Genomic DNA, 17,945 nt, shown 5'->3' on the forward strand with positions numbered 1-17,945 from the left:
GTCTTTTAAAATAGTCCTACAACCTCGGCGATTGTTGTATATCATGTTTTGTATTATGGCATCTGCTCCATTTATAGTATTTACAGCAGGGTACAACCTCTTTGTATATTAAATAAGAATTGAATTGTGTTCATATCCTCACCTTTACCTAAAAAAAGATCATCTCTTGTCTAAACTTTTCTCTTTTATGCACATATAGTAATTCAGGCATTGCTTCATATGGCACATTGATTTTCCACATTTGCATTTTTTAAGTAATTATTTAAGTTACGTTTTTTTTACTAGTTCTCTCACTTGAACAGAACCTCTCCCCCTGTAGGATATTGTGGTGACCTCCTCAGATGCATTATTCCACGTGCTCACCTGCATTTGGTCAATGGGAATCTCAAAGCTGAAGGACTCGTTGTAGTACGGATTCAAAGTGTTCTTCTTCACCGTCGTCTTCTTCTTCTTCAGCCTCTTTCCATTCTGCAGCAGGTTGATTTTCACGTAGGGATCTGAAAACGGAGAGAGAAGGCAAAGAGCACGATGAGCTGAGCTAAAAGAAAAGAAAAAACCCTGTGACGTGCATGTTCAGGCTGCAGTGCTGTAATGCACCAACAGATGGGGCCAGCACTGAAGCCGGGGGGGTCGGGGGGTGGGGGGGAGGTTGCTGCATGGTGAGTACTGCAGCGTCAGCACGTGAGCAGAGCTGCAGTCACGCCGCCAGCATCCACGTTCCACGCTAAGGTGACTAAAGTGCCTGCTTGTGTTAGACTGGGAACACTGGAATAATGTCACGTGTGAGGATGTGATAATGAAGTGTAATGTTTGATGCTGGGTTCTGTGATGTGTTCAGCACCTGACAGTCCGCCCACGTCCATCTTCTTCAGGTTCTTAGCCTCCAGAATACAGATGGTGAGTTTTCCAGCAGTGGGGACGTAACGCAGGGAGATGCAAATGTCACCCAGCTTCTCCGGCTGTGGGGGTGAGGGGAGGAGAGAGGAAGTTAAAGGACGTCTGACACAGAGCAGATGTCTTTTCCTCTGATGTGCGATCAGAGATTCACAAACTGTCCCTTTTTTTTTGCATTTATTACCTGAGCTTGTTTTCATCCCTGTCTGTCTGTTTGTCAACAGGATTATGCAAAAAGTACAGAATGGATTTCCACGAAACTTGGAAGGGTGCGACAAGAATTACATATTGGCACTGATCCGGAATTTTCATTTTATTTTTTTGACTTTGTTCAGCAGTACGAGATAAGGATTATTTTTTTGACATTTTTACCAATTTCCCAGGGAATCATTCCTGGATCAAGACGACAAAACTTACTTTTGAAAAAGCAGCAGGAATTATTTTCTAAGCACATCCAGTTGGTGTGTGAGCTAAAAAAACTCAAAAGTGAGTGATTTATTTTTAAGGTGACCCTGGGGAGGCAGCGGTTGCATCGATTAAAATCAGTTTTTCATGCCCTGAGGCAGCGTAATGGTGAAAGCATCAAACTACAGACTCCCTGACTGCAGAGGAAGCAGAGTTAGTGAGAATTACAAACCCAAAAAGATCTCCACCCTTCATCCTGACTGTTAAACAGACAAAGTCGGCACCTTGTGCTCGTGGTTATTTTTTGGGCCAGGTCATCAGGTGAGTAAGTTGCTTCGTAAAGAATAAAGTGTTTTCTGTGTGTGACGTTCAGATTTTCTCTCCGCCCTCCGCTGCGTGTGTCTGAGACCACAAACCGGCGGCGGCGGCGGCGGCGCCCTTACCTCTTCTTGATCTGCGCTGTCCAGGTCTCGCCACACCTCAATTGGCTTAGCCAGGTCAAGGCTGTTCATGGGTATTTTAATCTCTCCGATGACGTCATGTTTGGAGAAGCGATCAAAGTCAAAGACGGACATGACCAGACACTTCCCGCCCATCTCTTGGAATGGGATCTGTAAGACAGTAACCAGGGAGCATTTACATTCACACATTTCTAAAGTCAGCCAGATTTTAAACATAAAACAAAATGGGTTGTGACTTTGGCCTGGAGCTCCTATGGCCTGACTTAATAACCTGCTGCTTCAGCAGAACCGGCCTGACTTTGACAAGGTGAAGCCATTTGAATTGTTTCTTTTCTTTTTATAAAGCTGTGTCAGCAGGCCGGGTGCACCGGAGGTGGCCCTCTCCTTTAATTCGATTCTCCACCACACTCTCCTTGTCAGACACCTTCACTACGTCTGCTGCTTTTTATCACTGCCGGCCAGAAACTCAGCTAAAGAGCAAAAGAGAGGAGGAGCTGTTCACCTTTTACAAGACCCGTCTGCCCGTTAAACAGAAAGACGGACATGTTGTTTCAATAAGTAATAAGTAAAGGGCGACCACACGGCGCCTCGGCTTACCTTGAAGACGAAGGTCTCATTGAAGACGGGGTTGAGTGTTTTCTTGTGGACCTTTGTGTCGTACTTCTTCTTCTTATCAGGGAGGACGAAGACCTTGACGTAGGGGTCAGAGGTGCCGCCGCTGTCCATGGAGAGGAGGTCGGCGGCTTGCAGGATTCCCACAGTCAGCTGAGGAGGGAGCGAGGAGGAAGTGTGTTATTACCTCTCACTTCACTGGGAACCCTTCCTAAGCTCACACTACTACTAAATCTGAAGTGAAGTCCGAGGAAAAGGTGGAACCAGGGAAAGAGGCACAGAAATGCATTTCATTCTCAGAAGAAAATGAAAAACAAAGCAGTTAGACCGTTGCATTAGGGAGGCTACACTCAGCAAGTACTTTTACTTTGAATACTTAAAGTATATCTAAAAGCAAGTACTTACTTACTTTTACTCAAGGAAAATGTTAATGTGGTACTTTTACATCAACAGTAGACCCCGCCTCTCACTCAATGTCTATTTATTTGTACTTATACTGTAGTAAAATGTTGGAGTACTTCCTCCACCACTGGGACAAACTACCCGAGTCCTTACCTTGTTCTCCTGGAAGTCGTAATCAATGGAGTACTGCAGCTTCCCCAGCTTCTCCTTCTCCTTCACCTCCTCCTCTTTCTCGTCCCCAGTCAGCCCGGGTTCCACGTCATCTTCCTCTTCATCGTCATCCTGTAGTTTCTGCACAGACAGATGGGATGGGGGGGGGGGGGGGGGGGGGGGGGGGTGGGGGGGAGGCAGGTGGCAGAGGGAGGCGTGAGAGGACGGTTCTGAGGCGGCGGTCGTGCTGAACACCAAACCTCAGGGCATCAGCAGTCAGGTTAGTCACAGCACCTACCTGCCACTTACCCCCCGCTCACACCGCTGTTACTAGTGCAATCTGCTCATCAATGACCACAGTTGCAACCTGACTTGATTTCACTATTTCTTGGGTGACACCATTTGCTGTTTTTCCTTTTATTAAATTTTTTAACCATGATCATTACATGTCTGTTGTAATCGGATTAAAATCAGAGGCAGGGGATTTTCTCCTGGACGACAAAGATCTTGTAGAAACGTGATTTCAAAAGACGCCTGTTACTGTGCAAAGAGTGCAGAGACAGAGAGAGACAGACTGAGAGAGAGAGAGAGAGAGAAGAACAACACAGAAAACAGTCAGTTTACAGGAGGAGGACAGAAAAAGTCAGGAACACCTTACAATGAAATGCAATCTAATGCGATCCAATTATAAAAATGATGATACTAAGCTTTTATCACCGGGAATTGCTTTTTCCACATTAACGCGACTCACTTGTGTAGCTGCCATTAATTGTGAAATTACAGCATTAAAATAGGAAACTGAGGGAATTCACTGTTGCAAAAAAGGCAGCAACACAAATCCACAAAGTATGACTCACCCCTAATGAGTCACGTTAAGTTGTCTGCAAAGTCTTTTAAAAAGTCGTGAGGACGTGTCCCACACAGAGGAAAGCTGCATCAGCACGGATGAGCCAAAGTCACACGTAAACAGGCTGAAGGATATTATTATTATTATGGGATATTATTCCCAAAAAGCCCCAGAAAGCTAAACCCTCATCTATTACAGAGCTGCAGTTTATAATTGCACTATAGTGAAAGGTGTTCTTGGTATTTTGTCCTCCCCGTGTACAGCAGATTTCCGGTACAGGCCGTCGCAGGGAGCACGGCGTCCTCACTGAGTGAAGGACGGAGCGCTGACGACGGGATTCAATCAAACCGCTGACGCAGTTGATTCCTGACACTTGAAACGCTCTCACACTTTGTTTAAACGGAAAGGTAATGATTCCTGCAGCAACACAAGCTGTTGGACAAACAGGTTTACTTCAAGCCAACATGACATGTTTGCTGTTTCTCTCCTCCTGACGTACCGAACACTCATCAGCGTATTTACCCTGGAAGTGCTGCTTATTGTACTCTGGCTTTATAATATCTCAAATCCGTGTTGTGTTGCTTTTATTTGTGTATTTATTTATCTCTTGAAAGCGATTAAAAATCTCAATGATTAAATAAAGATGAAATAAAAGAATAAATTAAAAAATATATGTATTATCTTAACAAAGTTCAGCAGTGTAGTGACTGAGTTAACTGGGGTGTGATGAGGAAGGTGAATCGTGTCCTCTCTCATCGTCCATCTTGCTTTTACGTTACACCCAGCGACCTCTTCAGAGGCGGTCATGACTAATGGAGCGCGGGGGTGATTTTTTGCTCAGATGTAAATATTAAAGTAAAATCTCATTTCGGACACTGTGTGAAGCTGCGTGGTCTCTCAGTATGGCCTACTTTCCTATGGCTGTCTTCTTGAAAAAACACGGATGTCTTCGTAAGACTGGAGGGTCCAGCTACTCACTGATGAGCTGGAAGAGGAACAGGGCGCACACACACGCACACACAAACACACATACATATACACACAAGCATGCACGCACGCACACACAGATAAAACACACACCATCACACACACCATACTGTACCATACACGACAGATATACACACACTCTCATTTGCTTACATGCAAGCTCTCTCGTGCATGCTTAAAATATCTCTCTCTCTCTCTCTCTCACACACTCATTCTCACACAATATTCCTTACACGTGGCATTCTCCATCTTTATTGTGGTAAAGGCTTTTCATTCAAGCATGCCAGGCCACACAATGCAGGATCCACGTTTCTCTCTGATGGAGAATGTAAATGAATTACCTCATCGTCGTTTATGAAGATAAAAGTTTTGTTGTTTTGTTTTTTTTTACCTCTGTGACACTTGTTTTTTTGTGTGTGTCAGGCCCCAAATGTCTGCACATGTGTTCTGAGTGAAATGTTCACATCCATGGAGGGATCATGCTACATTGAGAATTTCCAGTTGTTTTTCAAACTTCCGGTGGGGGTTCAAAGACAAAGACGTGGTGCGTCTGAATGGATGCCCGGTGGTCACCTCAGTGGGGTGAGTTGCAAGCTCGGCACTGAGGTTTTTATCAAGTGAAATATGTCGGTTGATCTTAGCTTTAATGTTTGAATGTGGGCAAACATCCCGGCCCACCATTTCTCCTCAGTGAGACCCACGGTGCTTCAAGGGAGAGAGAGGGGGTGTCAATAACTGTCACCTCGTATGTCAGCAGCATGGGTCATCCAGGAAAGTTACTCTCAAGTCAAGTTGTGGCCATTCAATGGTACCTACTGCAAGGGCATATGCTGGTCTTTGTCAATGGATTCAAACAGCTTTAACTGTGGTAGGAACTCGGAGCGTGTTTTGCACGGCGTGTGAATTTCAGACGCGAGTCAATGTGATTATCAGGAGAGGAGTCGTTTGTGAGATCTCAGCTTTTTGAGGCCGGTCGTGGGGGGAAACGTGCCCAAAGCTCTCAGTTACATTACGTTTCAGCTATTTTATTTTTTTGACAAATATCCAGCTTACCCCTTGCACATGCATGTTAGTGATCTCTAGTGAGTTGCTGAGTGCACTCGTCATTCAAAGGCTCAACCGTAGGATGAGTTTCATGTTCACTTCAAACCATAGACACTTAAACAGGTCGCTGTCTGTTTAAAAACATTTGCAATCTCTGGATAATCAAGACATAGCAGTTGGTGCGGCATATCAGTTCAGTGGGTTTAGCGAAGCAGCTTAAACGCTCCCATAAGATTCCTCAAGCACCCGCAGCACCTAAGCTTGCAAAAAACTAAGGAAGCCATAGCAACTCATTGTCATCATCATCATCATCATCATCATCACTGCAATCCAAACCCTCCAAGCCCAGCCCAGCCCCCCCTCCCCCCCACCACCACCACTCCCCCCCTGCCCTGGTCTGTGCTTACACAGTGCGGCCAGAGAGGGGTGCCGCGTGCCATCAGACCTACCGTAGGCAGAGAAGTCCACCACAGTCAAGATACACGGAGCACACATAAGACACAAAGCAGGAAGGAGGAGAGCAGAGACAAAGGAAGAGATTGAACTCACAGCAGACACCAAAGCAGGGTAATCACAGCAAATGCAGTCAGCTACACTGGAGGGAGCGTGGAAAATGACAGACAGCGGCGCCTCCTCATTAGCACAATCGTATCTTGTGCGGCAGGGCCGATGGGTTTAAAAAAAAAAAAACAACTCCAGTTTTAGATGTAGCCGCATTGTACTTTGTCAAATCATCAATCACACGTGTGAAGAAAAAAATAATAATTACGGGCCCAAAACAACACCATTGTTCCAACTGCTAATTTTCATAATTACTCTTTAATGACTGCGAGGGGGGGGGGGAAGAAAGTCATGGTTGGGCTGAACCGATAAGAGTCCTGTCATTTTCCACTCAAATCCCAAAAAGCACAATTGACAGAAATAGCAACAATAACATTCATGACAAATACATCACATAACAAAAAAAAAAAAAACAGAAGAAGAAGAAGAAGAGAGATATAAAACATAATCATGGTGGATAAAGAATGTAATTAATACCTGCGGGGAACAGACTTGATTCGGTTAGAGAGACATTAAAAGGTTAAACAGTCTGTGCCAGTGATATGAAAATTATCATTTCTCTATGTGACTCGACTAAAACGTGTAACATGAGGATGACGGATCTAAAATGCTGCTCGTTGCCTCCGTCAAAGAGGAAATGTTTACATGAGCGTTTGTTTGGTAGTTAGCTGGATTCTGAAAAACTATTTAACCTATTTCCATGGAACTCTGTGGAGGGGTGGGACATGGTACGAGCAAGTAGCCAATAAATATTGGTGCAGACCCAAATATAAGGGCGGATCCAGGATTTATTTTTGTTCACTTTCTTTGCTGCGTTTCCCACAGAGTTATTATAGTCTATAGCTGTAGCAGGGGTGCACTTGTACGTAGGAAAGTCGCTCTCACATGCAACAGATATTTTAAATGACAGACTAAAGAGTGATCTCATGAGAGAGAAAACTGCATCACATGCCACCTGCAGGCACAACTTCAGCTGGAACTATGAGGTCTGACTGTCTGCGTGGACGGTAAAAACTTCATGGATGATAGCGCGAGTGAGCACAAAGAGCTGAAAATAGCGGTGCTCACTTTAGTATAAAAATATTTTTGTTCATTATAAAACTGTGGCGTGACAAATTAGAATATGACGGGCCACCACAGTGTAGATAAATTAATGGGAAACGCTGCTTTGACATGGCAAGATGGTAAATTAGCTTTTAGCAGAGGTAGAGCGCCCATCTAGTTACATCTGAGCCAAATTTATCTCTACATTCATGTTTCCTTTCAATTCTGGGGAAAAGCTATTCTGTGTGTCCCACAGCTGTTACATCACGGGCTCATATACGGGCTAATGTTGCTTCGCTTTGTTTACTGCGTGGGCGTAAGCTCTCTCTGCCGTGACACGACCTCCTGCTGTGAAACATACCTCTCCGCCTTTCAGGTTCTTCATTCCCATGTCACCCTTCCCCTTCTTGCCCTTCTTGTTCTTCTTCTTCTTGCAACAGCATTTCTTGATGATGCAGAAGCAGCACGTTAGGATGAGTAGAGCAGCGACCACGGCGATGGCGATGATGGCCCAGGATGGCACTGTGGAAAGGGGGGGGGGGGGGGGGGGGGGCGCATACAGATCAATGTATAGACGGCATCGTTCACACCCACAAGGAGAAGAAGCAAAATACTTTGACATTTGACCAACCGATCATTTAGCCTGCTCCATGTCATGTCCTGGGACAAATATATTTAGTAAGAGAGGTGCTGGGTTAGCAATTAGATTGGGTGAAAATTAGATTTCTCTGCCATTAGGAAGGGCAGCCAGTGATCAATACTGAATAAAGACATTATGAGGCCGCCAACGCCTGCAGCAAGGGAGAAAATCTAATTCCCAAATCATTGCTCAGGAGCCACATCGATGAAGAGTTGGTTGATCGGAAAACAGTTTTGGCGTTTGGTCCGGCACTCACGTGGGATCTTGTCGATTTCATTCAGGAACTTGTTTTTGATCTCGTCGAAGGCGTCGTTCTTGTCGATCGGTTCGGTGGAGTTGTCGCTAGAGACTGATGCGACGGGGGCTGGGGTCACAGTCAAGGCACTGGCCCCCGTTGGCTTAGCAGCGACCATGGGTGATGTCTGATGCCTGAACAAGTTGAACTTCGTCATTTAGGCTGCACGCACGGCCCCTGAAAAACAGCACAAACAAGCAAAACACTGCTTGAAAAACCTGAAGTCATCCAGCCATTAGTGCCACTTCTCCTCCACTCGCACATTATACCCCACTTGTGTGGAATATATTGACAGTAGCTCATTACAGGCTTGATTCATTCAGCCAATTTCAATGTTTCCAGGCTCATTTGAAAGAGAAAAATGACACACAGGCCAAAACATGTCATGGACAAATGCAGCACCACGACGAGTTTGACATTCATAACGAGGCATAAAGAAAACAATCAAATGAGAGAGTGATTTGTGGCGCACTTGCAAAACGCCACCTGTTACGGTTGGAGTGGTTTTAAGGCTGACGTCTGAATCAAACACTGATCAGAGACACTCAACTCTGCGTCATCTCATTCTTGTGTAAGTTATGAAAAGGGATCAAACGGGGGCTGTAGCTCAGGTGGTGGACAGAGGGACAGCTGTTGGACGACCGGTGGTTTGATCACAGGCTCCTACGTCACTGAGGAAAACACTGAACCCCGCGTTGCTCTTTGAAACGGTATGAATGGGACAAAAATGGATGTCGCTCGGGGCGAAAGCATCTGACAAATAAATGTAATTAGGAGCACCAGCGTGACACGTGTCAGCCTTCTGCACCGTGAACAAATTCGGGAATATATTCTCTGCCTCTGGTGACACTGATGAGAAAGAAGAAGCCACTATTGTTTTCTTCAACATCTGCCGCAAGAGAAAAACACAGTCGGACACAAACGGACACAAACTGGTTTTCCCACATTTGCCACTGAGGTGTTTTGAGTCCCTTCAGGAAAGTGATGGCTGTATAATTCAAGAAGTCGCAAATTCAAGGGAATTATGTTCAGTCGCAGAAAAATCTTAATCAATTTATTCTCCAGCGATTCGAGAGAACATCAAAAAAACTAAATGCAATTAAAAGAGAGTATAGAATTTCAAATTCCCCCCAGATTACTCAGTGTTAATCTAGTTTGTTCTGCTGTTCGTTTGCAGTAGTGAGGCCCACAGAAAAGTGTGTATTCCATTCAGGAATTTAAACAGGAATAAATTAGTTTGGAATTTAAAAGTTGGTTCCCAGCTGAAACCAAAAGAGCAAAGCAGGTTTTTAACAAGTGAACCATTACATCACCAGTGGACGAGTCATGTTCTATAGGAAAGAGAGGATGAAGAGGCAATAGTAAGAAAGTGTCAGGAAAAAGAGAAAAAGACAAATACAATATCCGTAATAACTGTAAAACACACATTTCGATTATTTTACTAAAAACGGGTGCACATGTGGGTCTGAGTTTCTAAGAACTGGTTAAAGAACTGGATCTAATTTGATGAAACTGGGGGGTTTAAGTAAATCAGGTTAATTGATACATTGGACTCTTTCTCTAATCTCATAAACCAGCTCTTTACACTTGACCAAAACAACTGTGATGAATGTTCAGAAACTTATGATAAATCTCTTTTATTCCCATGACTCATGAAAGGTCGGAACCTTTGGTAACATCCAATCCATTTCCACTGAGGAAGTGCACCAAGAATTCATTTTATAAGAATGATTGATCACAGCGAACCGCAGTCTCCACCGCAGTCTGCCATTTTACTGTGTTTCAACCATATTTCACAGGGTCGTGAGGTCAGCGGACAATGAATTCAGATGAGTTACCGACAATGATTATGAGGGAATAACCATCAGTCATCGATTCATCACACCTTTGTTTTGTCTGGACGCTGCTCGATACGTAGCTGAGACAATGCCTGAGGGGGGGGGGGGGTTGTTTAAGTGGAGAAATAAACACTACAAACGACTAACAGCCTTTTTCCCAGTGAACAGTGTTTCCTCCACAGGGCCGAGTGGACGTTCAATCAGAGCTCCTATCGGCCCCAGAAATCACAGCGTAACAAGTGGAGCCTGCCAACGGAGCGATGAGTGATCGGGTGAGACCTCGATTCAGAAAAGTAGAAAAGCACGACGAGCATAACAACAAGAGACTTCTACTGCCACCGGTTTTTATTAAAGTCAGGGTAAAAAAAAATAGAGACATTTCCCCACATTCAATGTTCCAAGTTGCTGCCAAAGCTATTTAGTGTCACATATTAACAATCTAAATTAAGACTGACAGCGAGAAGGGTACACTTTTATTATTCAGGGGGCAGGACCAGCTCGTAATATCTTGTAATATATGTATATTTAAATAACTCGCTGCTGTTATGTAGGCGGATGTTGCAAATGACCAACATCCTTATGATCACATTCTGAGATGTGAACTGAGCTAATGTACGTGCTTTATTCGGGTTATTGAGAAAATGACTCACACTCAATAAAAGAGCAATCCCCGGCCCCACTGTCTCCGCTCTGTGCTGCACATTACTGTAGATACTGTGACGGTGCTGAAAGCCTCCGCGTACATTCGAGGTTTATGTGCGTTTCGCCCTGTTTGTCCCTCACATCGGGAGAAGCCAGACCAATTAAATTAACATTCATGGATATGGGCTCCAACGTTTTATCTCCTCCACTCTGAGGGTGAGGACGGACAGAGAGGACACAGACCTGCAGTATTGTTTTATTACGGACATTAGTCCTGCTTCCTGGTAAGCTCTCAGGGCTCACTCCTGACAAAGCAACTATGTTAACTGCTTTTTAAAAAATGTAGTTCTACACCTTCAGAGCATATTAACAAGGTATTCAAAAGGTATTTTAGCTGCTAGCCGTCAATGGAAGACATATTTTGTGTAGTTTCTTAAATGGGACAGAGTTTAACTCTTTAGTTTAGTTTAAAAAGGCAAAGAGGTAATGAAGTCTGATCTACTGCGCAGGCCACATGGTCTTCATAGTGCTGCCATAAAGCCAGATTCATGTGTCATTTTGGAAAGTGGTGCAGACTGACTGCATGTCCAACATTTCCATCTTTTGAAACTTAATGCTTGCACTGCTAAAATCAGAGAGACACAAACATGCATATTCATAAATAACTAGATATACACAATATAGAAGCACTTTTCACTCTCAGAGCTTATAAAATATAAGACAAAGAACTTGCAATAAAGGTAAGAAAGTTGAATCTGTTGGTTCAGGGACTGAATCATCAACCTCCCAGTCAGATTCCCTGTTTTGTTCCTGGATTTTAACTGGGAGGTTGGTGGTTAAATCTGGAAGAGGAAGTAATAGAGCTTGGCCCTTGCTGATTACCACCACTCAGATACCCTTGAGCAAGGCTCTTAACCTCCATCTGCTCCAGTGGAGCTGCACAGCGGCTAATAGATCAGACTCACTGTGGTTTTGTTCAGAAGCTATTAGGTGTGAATGTGTGTAATTGTCTTAAGTGCACAAGTGGACATTTGCTGAAACAAGAGCGTTGATGCTCCGGAAAACCTTCCTTGGATGAATAAGAGTTAAAAATCTACTTATTATACAATATTCATTTCACATAATAGTCGATTGACTGAGATCTGTGGGAGTTTTGAACCCCCCGTCTCCCAATGTGAGTCTCATTTTGTTAGTGTTTGAGTCATCATAATTTGCTAAAACAAAATGGCTCAGCTCCATTGCCCAGAGCGGAGCGGGGACGGTCGTAGTCCGCCGCTTATCACTAGACACACTGCTCCGAGTTGGATGAGCATCAAGCACTTTTATCTTTGCACAAACAAAATGGGAACAGAAACCCCCCTCGTACTAACGCGTCAGATTTACTGAAAATCTACTGTCGTTAAATATGTCTCTTAAACTCTGACGGCCATGAAGAGACATGAAGGGGGAGACGGACAGATTGAATATTTGTGAAAAATAGGAATCAGTTGAAACGTGGAGAGGATATTGAATAATGCTTGTTTTATTTATCAAACACATGAAGGGTTCAAATGGCTTTTGTTGTTGTGATTATGTACTTATCTGTTAGGTTGAAAAAACAATGAATTGATATAAAGAGAATCAGAAAAAAACCTGCTCATTGCAATGTGAAGCAGTGGTTAGCACTGTCATCTCAAGTAAGAAGGTTCAGGGTTAGGGTTGGGTTTACTGTGGATACGCTGGTTTCCTTCCACAGTCCAAACATTTGCAGGCTAGGTTAACTGGAGACTGTAAATTGCCTGTAGGTGTGAGTGTGAGGGTGAAATGTTGTTGGTTTATACATGAGCCCTGTGATAGACTTGTCCTGAGTTTACCCTGCCTATCACCCAATGTCAGCTGGGATTGGCTCCAGCTCCCCCTCAAAGGAAAAGCCGTGCAGATAAGGGATGGATGCAATGCAATGGAAGGGAAAATATTGCATCAGGTAATTTCAGGGACTTCTTCCTAAAGACCCAAATCCTCCCCTATAACAGCTTTTGCTTATCTTCACCTTCCTCTTTGTGATTTGTAGCAAAGAATTTATCGGTAGCATCAGTAGGTGATGATAACTTTTAACGTGGTTCTTGAATGTAGAATGTTTTTGTTGCTTTTCATACGACTTCTTTTGTGTTTTCAGATATTTTTGTGCTTTTCTTCCACACAATGGAGAGCTGAAGGGGAACGAGATCCAACAAAGGTCCCCAGCTGGGCTCCACATTACCTTTCATCTCCCCCCCCCCTTAGCTATGGGGTTTGCTCTTTGCTGCACAGTCAAGGTGCTGAACTGCATTTGTTTAACACAATGCAGAGATTTATTACTATAAAGAAAGAAAAGTAAGGGGGAACACTTTAAATAAAAAATGCACACCCATGGATTATCACATCATATGTTGTCTTGATCATCATTAGAGAAACACTCAAATATGCCCACGGGCTACATGCTCTTAATTAATTACCCGACTCCTGTCAAATTATATTAATGATAATAATGATCGCTCTCGCACGTAAACACACGTCTGAGAGATGTCCTCTCCTCGTTTGACGTCATGCGTGTGTGTGTCGGCTCACTGACCACAGAGCGTGACATCCCAGCCCCAGTGAAGGGAAACCCCGGCCTGAGGAGGAGCTGCCGCCATTTGTGGTGATATTGTGTTTATTAAGGGCTTATTAGCAGCCGGTCTGGGATCCAAGAGAAAAACAACCTAAGGAGAGTGAGCTGGAGTCATGCAGCTGCTTCATTACAACACAACAAGTGCCCTGAACAGCAATTAATTAACGAACTACAGCCAGACAGCCATGTCCTTTATTCCCCCCCCCCCCACCCCCCACCAGCCTTGACAACTTGCCTCCTACACTAGTTCACACAGCTGCCTGCCAGTGGACAGTCTACACGTGTGTTTGCGTGTTTAAACGTGTGTGTGTTTAAAGTGGAACATAATAATTTTCAGCCATTTTTAAATGCAGCACATGGTTGAGGGCTCACAAACGTCTTAACAATAAAGATTCAAAATGGCGTCTGTAAACGGAGAGCAAACAGGCTATGGGGGTGGGAGTGGGGGGGGGGGGGGTCGACCGCAGCTCGAGGGCAACAGTCAGGAGCACTGGGGCGACAAATTAAGTATTGAATATTAGGGCACAGTGAAAAGGTTGTTGTATTCAATGCGTGACAACAGCAACGGCTACTCATTGGTCACAGGCCACCAGGCGACCGGGGGCCCTCAAAGACACGAAGCAATCTGAGCAACGTAGAATAATGTGACCCCGGTGAAATCACTCCGCCCCCAACTGAGACCCCTACCATCTGTGACATAACGGGTGAAGCGTGGGTGGCTGGAGCTCTTGGCCTCCAGCTGAACTAGCTGTGCAGCTTCATTTCCTCCAAGTCTATAATGTGATTGCTACATCACAGTGGGATGGATGGTTTTTTTTAAATGTTCAAGAAGTACTAGAGAGAGTCCTGATTGGATCATTTCAGATTCGGGCCGAAAAACGAGTATTTCTTTCACAGCGAGGCAGATTATCTCTCTCTGAGAAGTTACATATGCATGTGTGCTCTAATTTTGTATTTATACTCCTCATGCGCAGTGACTCTTTCATTTCATCTGCATCCCATTGAGCTATTTTAGGCACGAGCCAAGTTGCATAAGCCGGCGAGGATATCATTTACAGGCTAATTGTTCAGAGGCATCACATGCATCTCGAATTTATAAGATACACACACTCGAACATGGGGGAGAATATTGGCTCGGCTCCGTCTGAGTCACGGCTGACCTCTGACCCGTCTGGACTCGATTTCAGCTGAAATACTCGGCAACATTAAGAGAACGAGGGACATAGTATTTCATTGGATCCATCAGACAGAGCATTACCGGAGTCAGGACGCTGGGCTGAGATGGTGGAGTTGTTTCAATTAGAGATAATGTGCAGCTTTGTCCCTGAACTCGTGCTACTCCACGGTAATTCACGCCTGCTGAAATGGACTTGGGGCCCCCCACAGTCATAATAGTCTCATTTTGGCCAAGTCTTAATAGGATTACATGTGGGATAGTGATGGCTGCATTGCGTGTTATTTACCGCTGAAGTATGAGATACTGCGTGGGACCAGGTCTGATCGGAACCTACGAGTACGAGTAATAAGAATAATACTATATTATGATAGAAATGCAGCAATTATTATTCCTACTTTTATTCAGAAAATGAGCTCAAAACTGATACAACTTTTCAAAAATGCTCTGTGTTCTTTATCTGAATGTATCAGAATATTCAGCAGAGATGCATCACTTCCTTCTCATTGCAGTCGCTGTCGCTGCCTCTAGTTGCATCTCTCTGTTGCTGACGAGACGCCGTGCAGCAGCGTATCTCTCATTCATCACTTGCACCCAGAGTCAGAGTTCAGTCCTGCAGAAGAAAAAGACTTCAGGCGGCATCATGCACAGCCGGATAAATGCTAAGTGTGTCAGAGATGGATTTCTGCTAAGGTAGCCTAATGTAGCTGCAAAACACTCCCATCTTTTGTCATTTTGTGGTCGAGAGCCAGGAGACTGACAAAAGCTTTGGCAAACGCAAAAAACCACAGAACACGCTGCAGAGTGTTGCGGCACCAGAGCCAGATTCTGAAGCCCTTGACCAAGAGGCTTCGAATCTCCTGCCACAATACATCAGAGGCAGCGTGCCAGGCATCTGAGGGCTGGTGCCAGTTTACTTAACAGTGATTAAAACGTTAAACTCGAGGAGCGAGCCACTGACTTCAGTGTTACAGGTTCTAGAGTTCACACTTTATACAGTTATAATTAGATGTGTTTGTACCGAATCCATCTCAAAACTGTTCTACGGCTCCCCTCTCATTGTTCTCTCTGGAGCTCGAGCAGAAATGGGGCATTTTGTGTGTGACTCATTATTAATGAGCTCCTCTGCTTTGTTTTTTCAGTGACGCACATCCGGCCAACCACAGGTAATTGTAGCCTGCTACTGCGGTACGGTAAAACTTAAAGAATGTTAGAATCGACGCCAAACCAACAACCTACCACATCCTGTAATAAGATTTAAGAGAGTAATGTAACACAGTAATTGTTCAGTAATAACGTGCAGATCTCTGTAAAGTAACTTCTGTTTTTGCTGATGTGAGCCCTTAAGGTCAAAAGCTCTAGAATCTCTTCGTCTTGTTTATATTGTTTATATCTTTGTTGGCGTCTTCTCCCCTTTTTCATCCTGATAAATTTGTATTCTTCCAGTTTCTGGAAATGTTCCTGCTGTATTCTCACATGAACTCACCCAGACATTTTACAGACATTTTACAAAAAAATCCAGAAAAAGTCAGAATCAACTAACTTAGACATTTGCGTTCTCACATAAAGCCCCTTTGGCGAATTTCAGGATAATATCCAGCCTTCAATACTTGTCTGAAAACCCTTTACCTTCAAAGTTTACTTCCTCCGATTTTCCTCAAAAACAAATCACTGGTATTTTCTTCCTGAGGTGAACTGATGACATCTGTATTTTTTCCCAGGCAGCACCTTTGCGATAAACTTTACTCTGCACCAATAAAACAACAGCGTGACATTTACACATTCACTCGACAACTGATCTGCAACACAGTCAGCAGAACTGCTTATGCATCAGTCCAGAGCAGGACATTTACAGACCCGTGTGTTTAACATCAGGACGACATGCTCTGAATGCAAACACAAACAATAAGAGAATCCACAAGCGTCAGTCAGAGACGTCAACGTGGCAATTACACTTTTCACGTCAACAAAAAACGCAAAGTGCATCAGGAAATCCTGCTGGTGTCACTGCTGATGTGAGAGCAGCGGCCGAGATAAGGATGTCAAGCAGGTGCCTCGCACATCATCTCACTGAGGACAATTAGAGAGAAGCCTCTCCCTCATACATCTCATTGTGTGCTGACCCGAAGGGCGTTCCGGAGAGGCTCATTTACAAACCTGCTGCTGTAGATAAAAGAATGCTTATTCTCACCTGCAGCTGAATGTGACTCAGCTATTATCAGGAGGGATCCTTGAGAAAGGAGGCACAGAGGTTTGAATGCTGAACGAGCAGCTGCAGGATCGTTTACAGCCAGTTGCCATACATCCCCCCCCCCCCTCAGCTCAACCTCTTTCCCCGTCCCCTGATAGGTCGATTAATCATTCTGTCACAGAGATAGTGACCCAATCTGCATGTAAGGCTGTGAGGAGAAAATGTAAAAAGGGGTGAGGGCTTCTGCGGCAATGCAGATAGGCCGCGCCGACAATCTTATTTCAAAAAGAAAATGATATAGAGAGTGAGGCTGTGAAATCTCTTTTTCAAGTTAGAAAATCAATAGCTTCCATTATAACTGTATTAAAGGAATAGTATGAAATTACAGGGAACACTCTTTCACGTTCTGGATAAGTGTCAGAGGAGAAGATCTACAATGATTTCTTTTCTGTCTATTTTGTATTAAGCTGTAATACTCCGCTAAAGATCGCGAGTTTCCTCTTATTTGTGTGATCTGTAAATGAGCTGACATGTGAAAACTACATCTCTTTTTTTGAGGGGTGCGGAAACAGACTTTTTTTTTAATTGATTAAACAAACAAAGAAGATGTGTTTTTATATCTTGTGTTATATTGTTGTGTTACAATTGGACATAGCCAGGCTAGCTGCTGCCTCCTGTTTCATGCTAAGCTAAGCTAACTGGCTGCAGATTTACTGAACAGACCATAGTATGTATAAAGATGGACGACATGCCCCCCCCCCCCCCCAAAAGTGAAGCCAAAGTGTGTCAATTGGCTGCAGTATAGGTCATAAACTCCTCCTTCTCCTCCATGTTAGTGGACGGGAGATGGACCAAACTGCAAAGTCAAAACACTCAAAATAAATCTTTCTCAATAATGGTTTCAGTCAGTTTAGGTAGTCCGGGATATTTTGGCTTCATTTCTGAAAAGTGCGGAACTTGTCAGAAGCGTATTCCCCAAACTATCCTTTTAAATTAACTACTCATGTGTAACTCTCGATACAGACAATCTCTGTGGCATCGTAGCCATTACACAAAACAGCCCCAGTATGATGAAACACGGTGAAAATCATTTCACTCATTCTCCACAGTGTTACCCTGCTGTGTGTTG

General features: G+C 44.0%; 1 protein-coding gene across 4 annotated transcripts in view; it reads right to left on the reverse strand.

Moving 5' to 3' along the window:
- LOC117764416 (synaptotagmin-2-like) overlaps nt 1–17,945 on the reverse strand; it is a 53,351-nt gene that overhangs the window by 3,349 nt on the left and 32,057 nt on the right. For 3 of the 4 annotated variants that reach the window (XM_034590174.1, XM_034590173.1, XM_034590175.1), the window contains 7 exons: nt 8,304–8,519; nt 7,769–7,929; nt 2,928–3,065; nt 2,358–2,525; nt 1,743–1,910; nt 842–959; nt 364–497 (listed from right to left, as the gene is read on the reverse strand). In XM_034590174.1, coding sequence (XP_034446065.1) covers nt 364–497; nt 842–959; nt 1,743–1,910; nt 2,358–2,525; nt 2,928–3,065; nt 7,769–7,929; nt 8,304–8,499 — 1,083 coding nt within the window. In that variant the 5' untranslated portion in view covers nt 8,500–8,519. The remainder of the gene's footprint in view (nt 1–363; nt 498–841; nt 960–1,742; nt 1,911–2,357; nt 2,526–2,927; nt 3,066–7,768; nt 7,930–8,303; nt 8,520–17,945) is intronic. The other variant, XM_034590176.1, reaches the window with a different exon arrangement.

Source organism: Hippoglossus hippoglossus, chromosome 7 (genome assembly GCF_009819705.1).
Source record: "Hippoglossus hippoglossus isolate fHipHip1 chromosome 7, fHipHip1.pri, whole genome shotgun sequence".
Taxonomy (NCBI): Eukaryota; Metazoa; Chordata; class Actinopteri; order Pleuronectiformes; family Pleuronectidae; genus Hippoglossus; species Hippoglossus hippoglossus.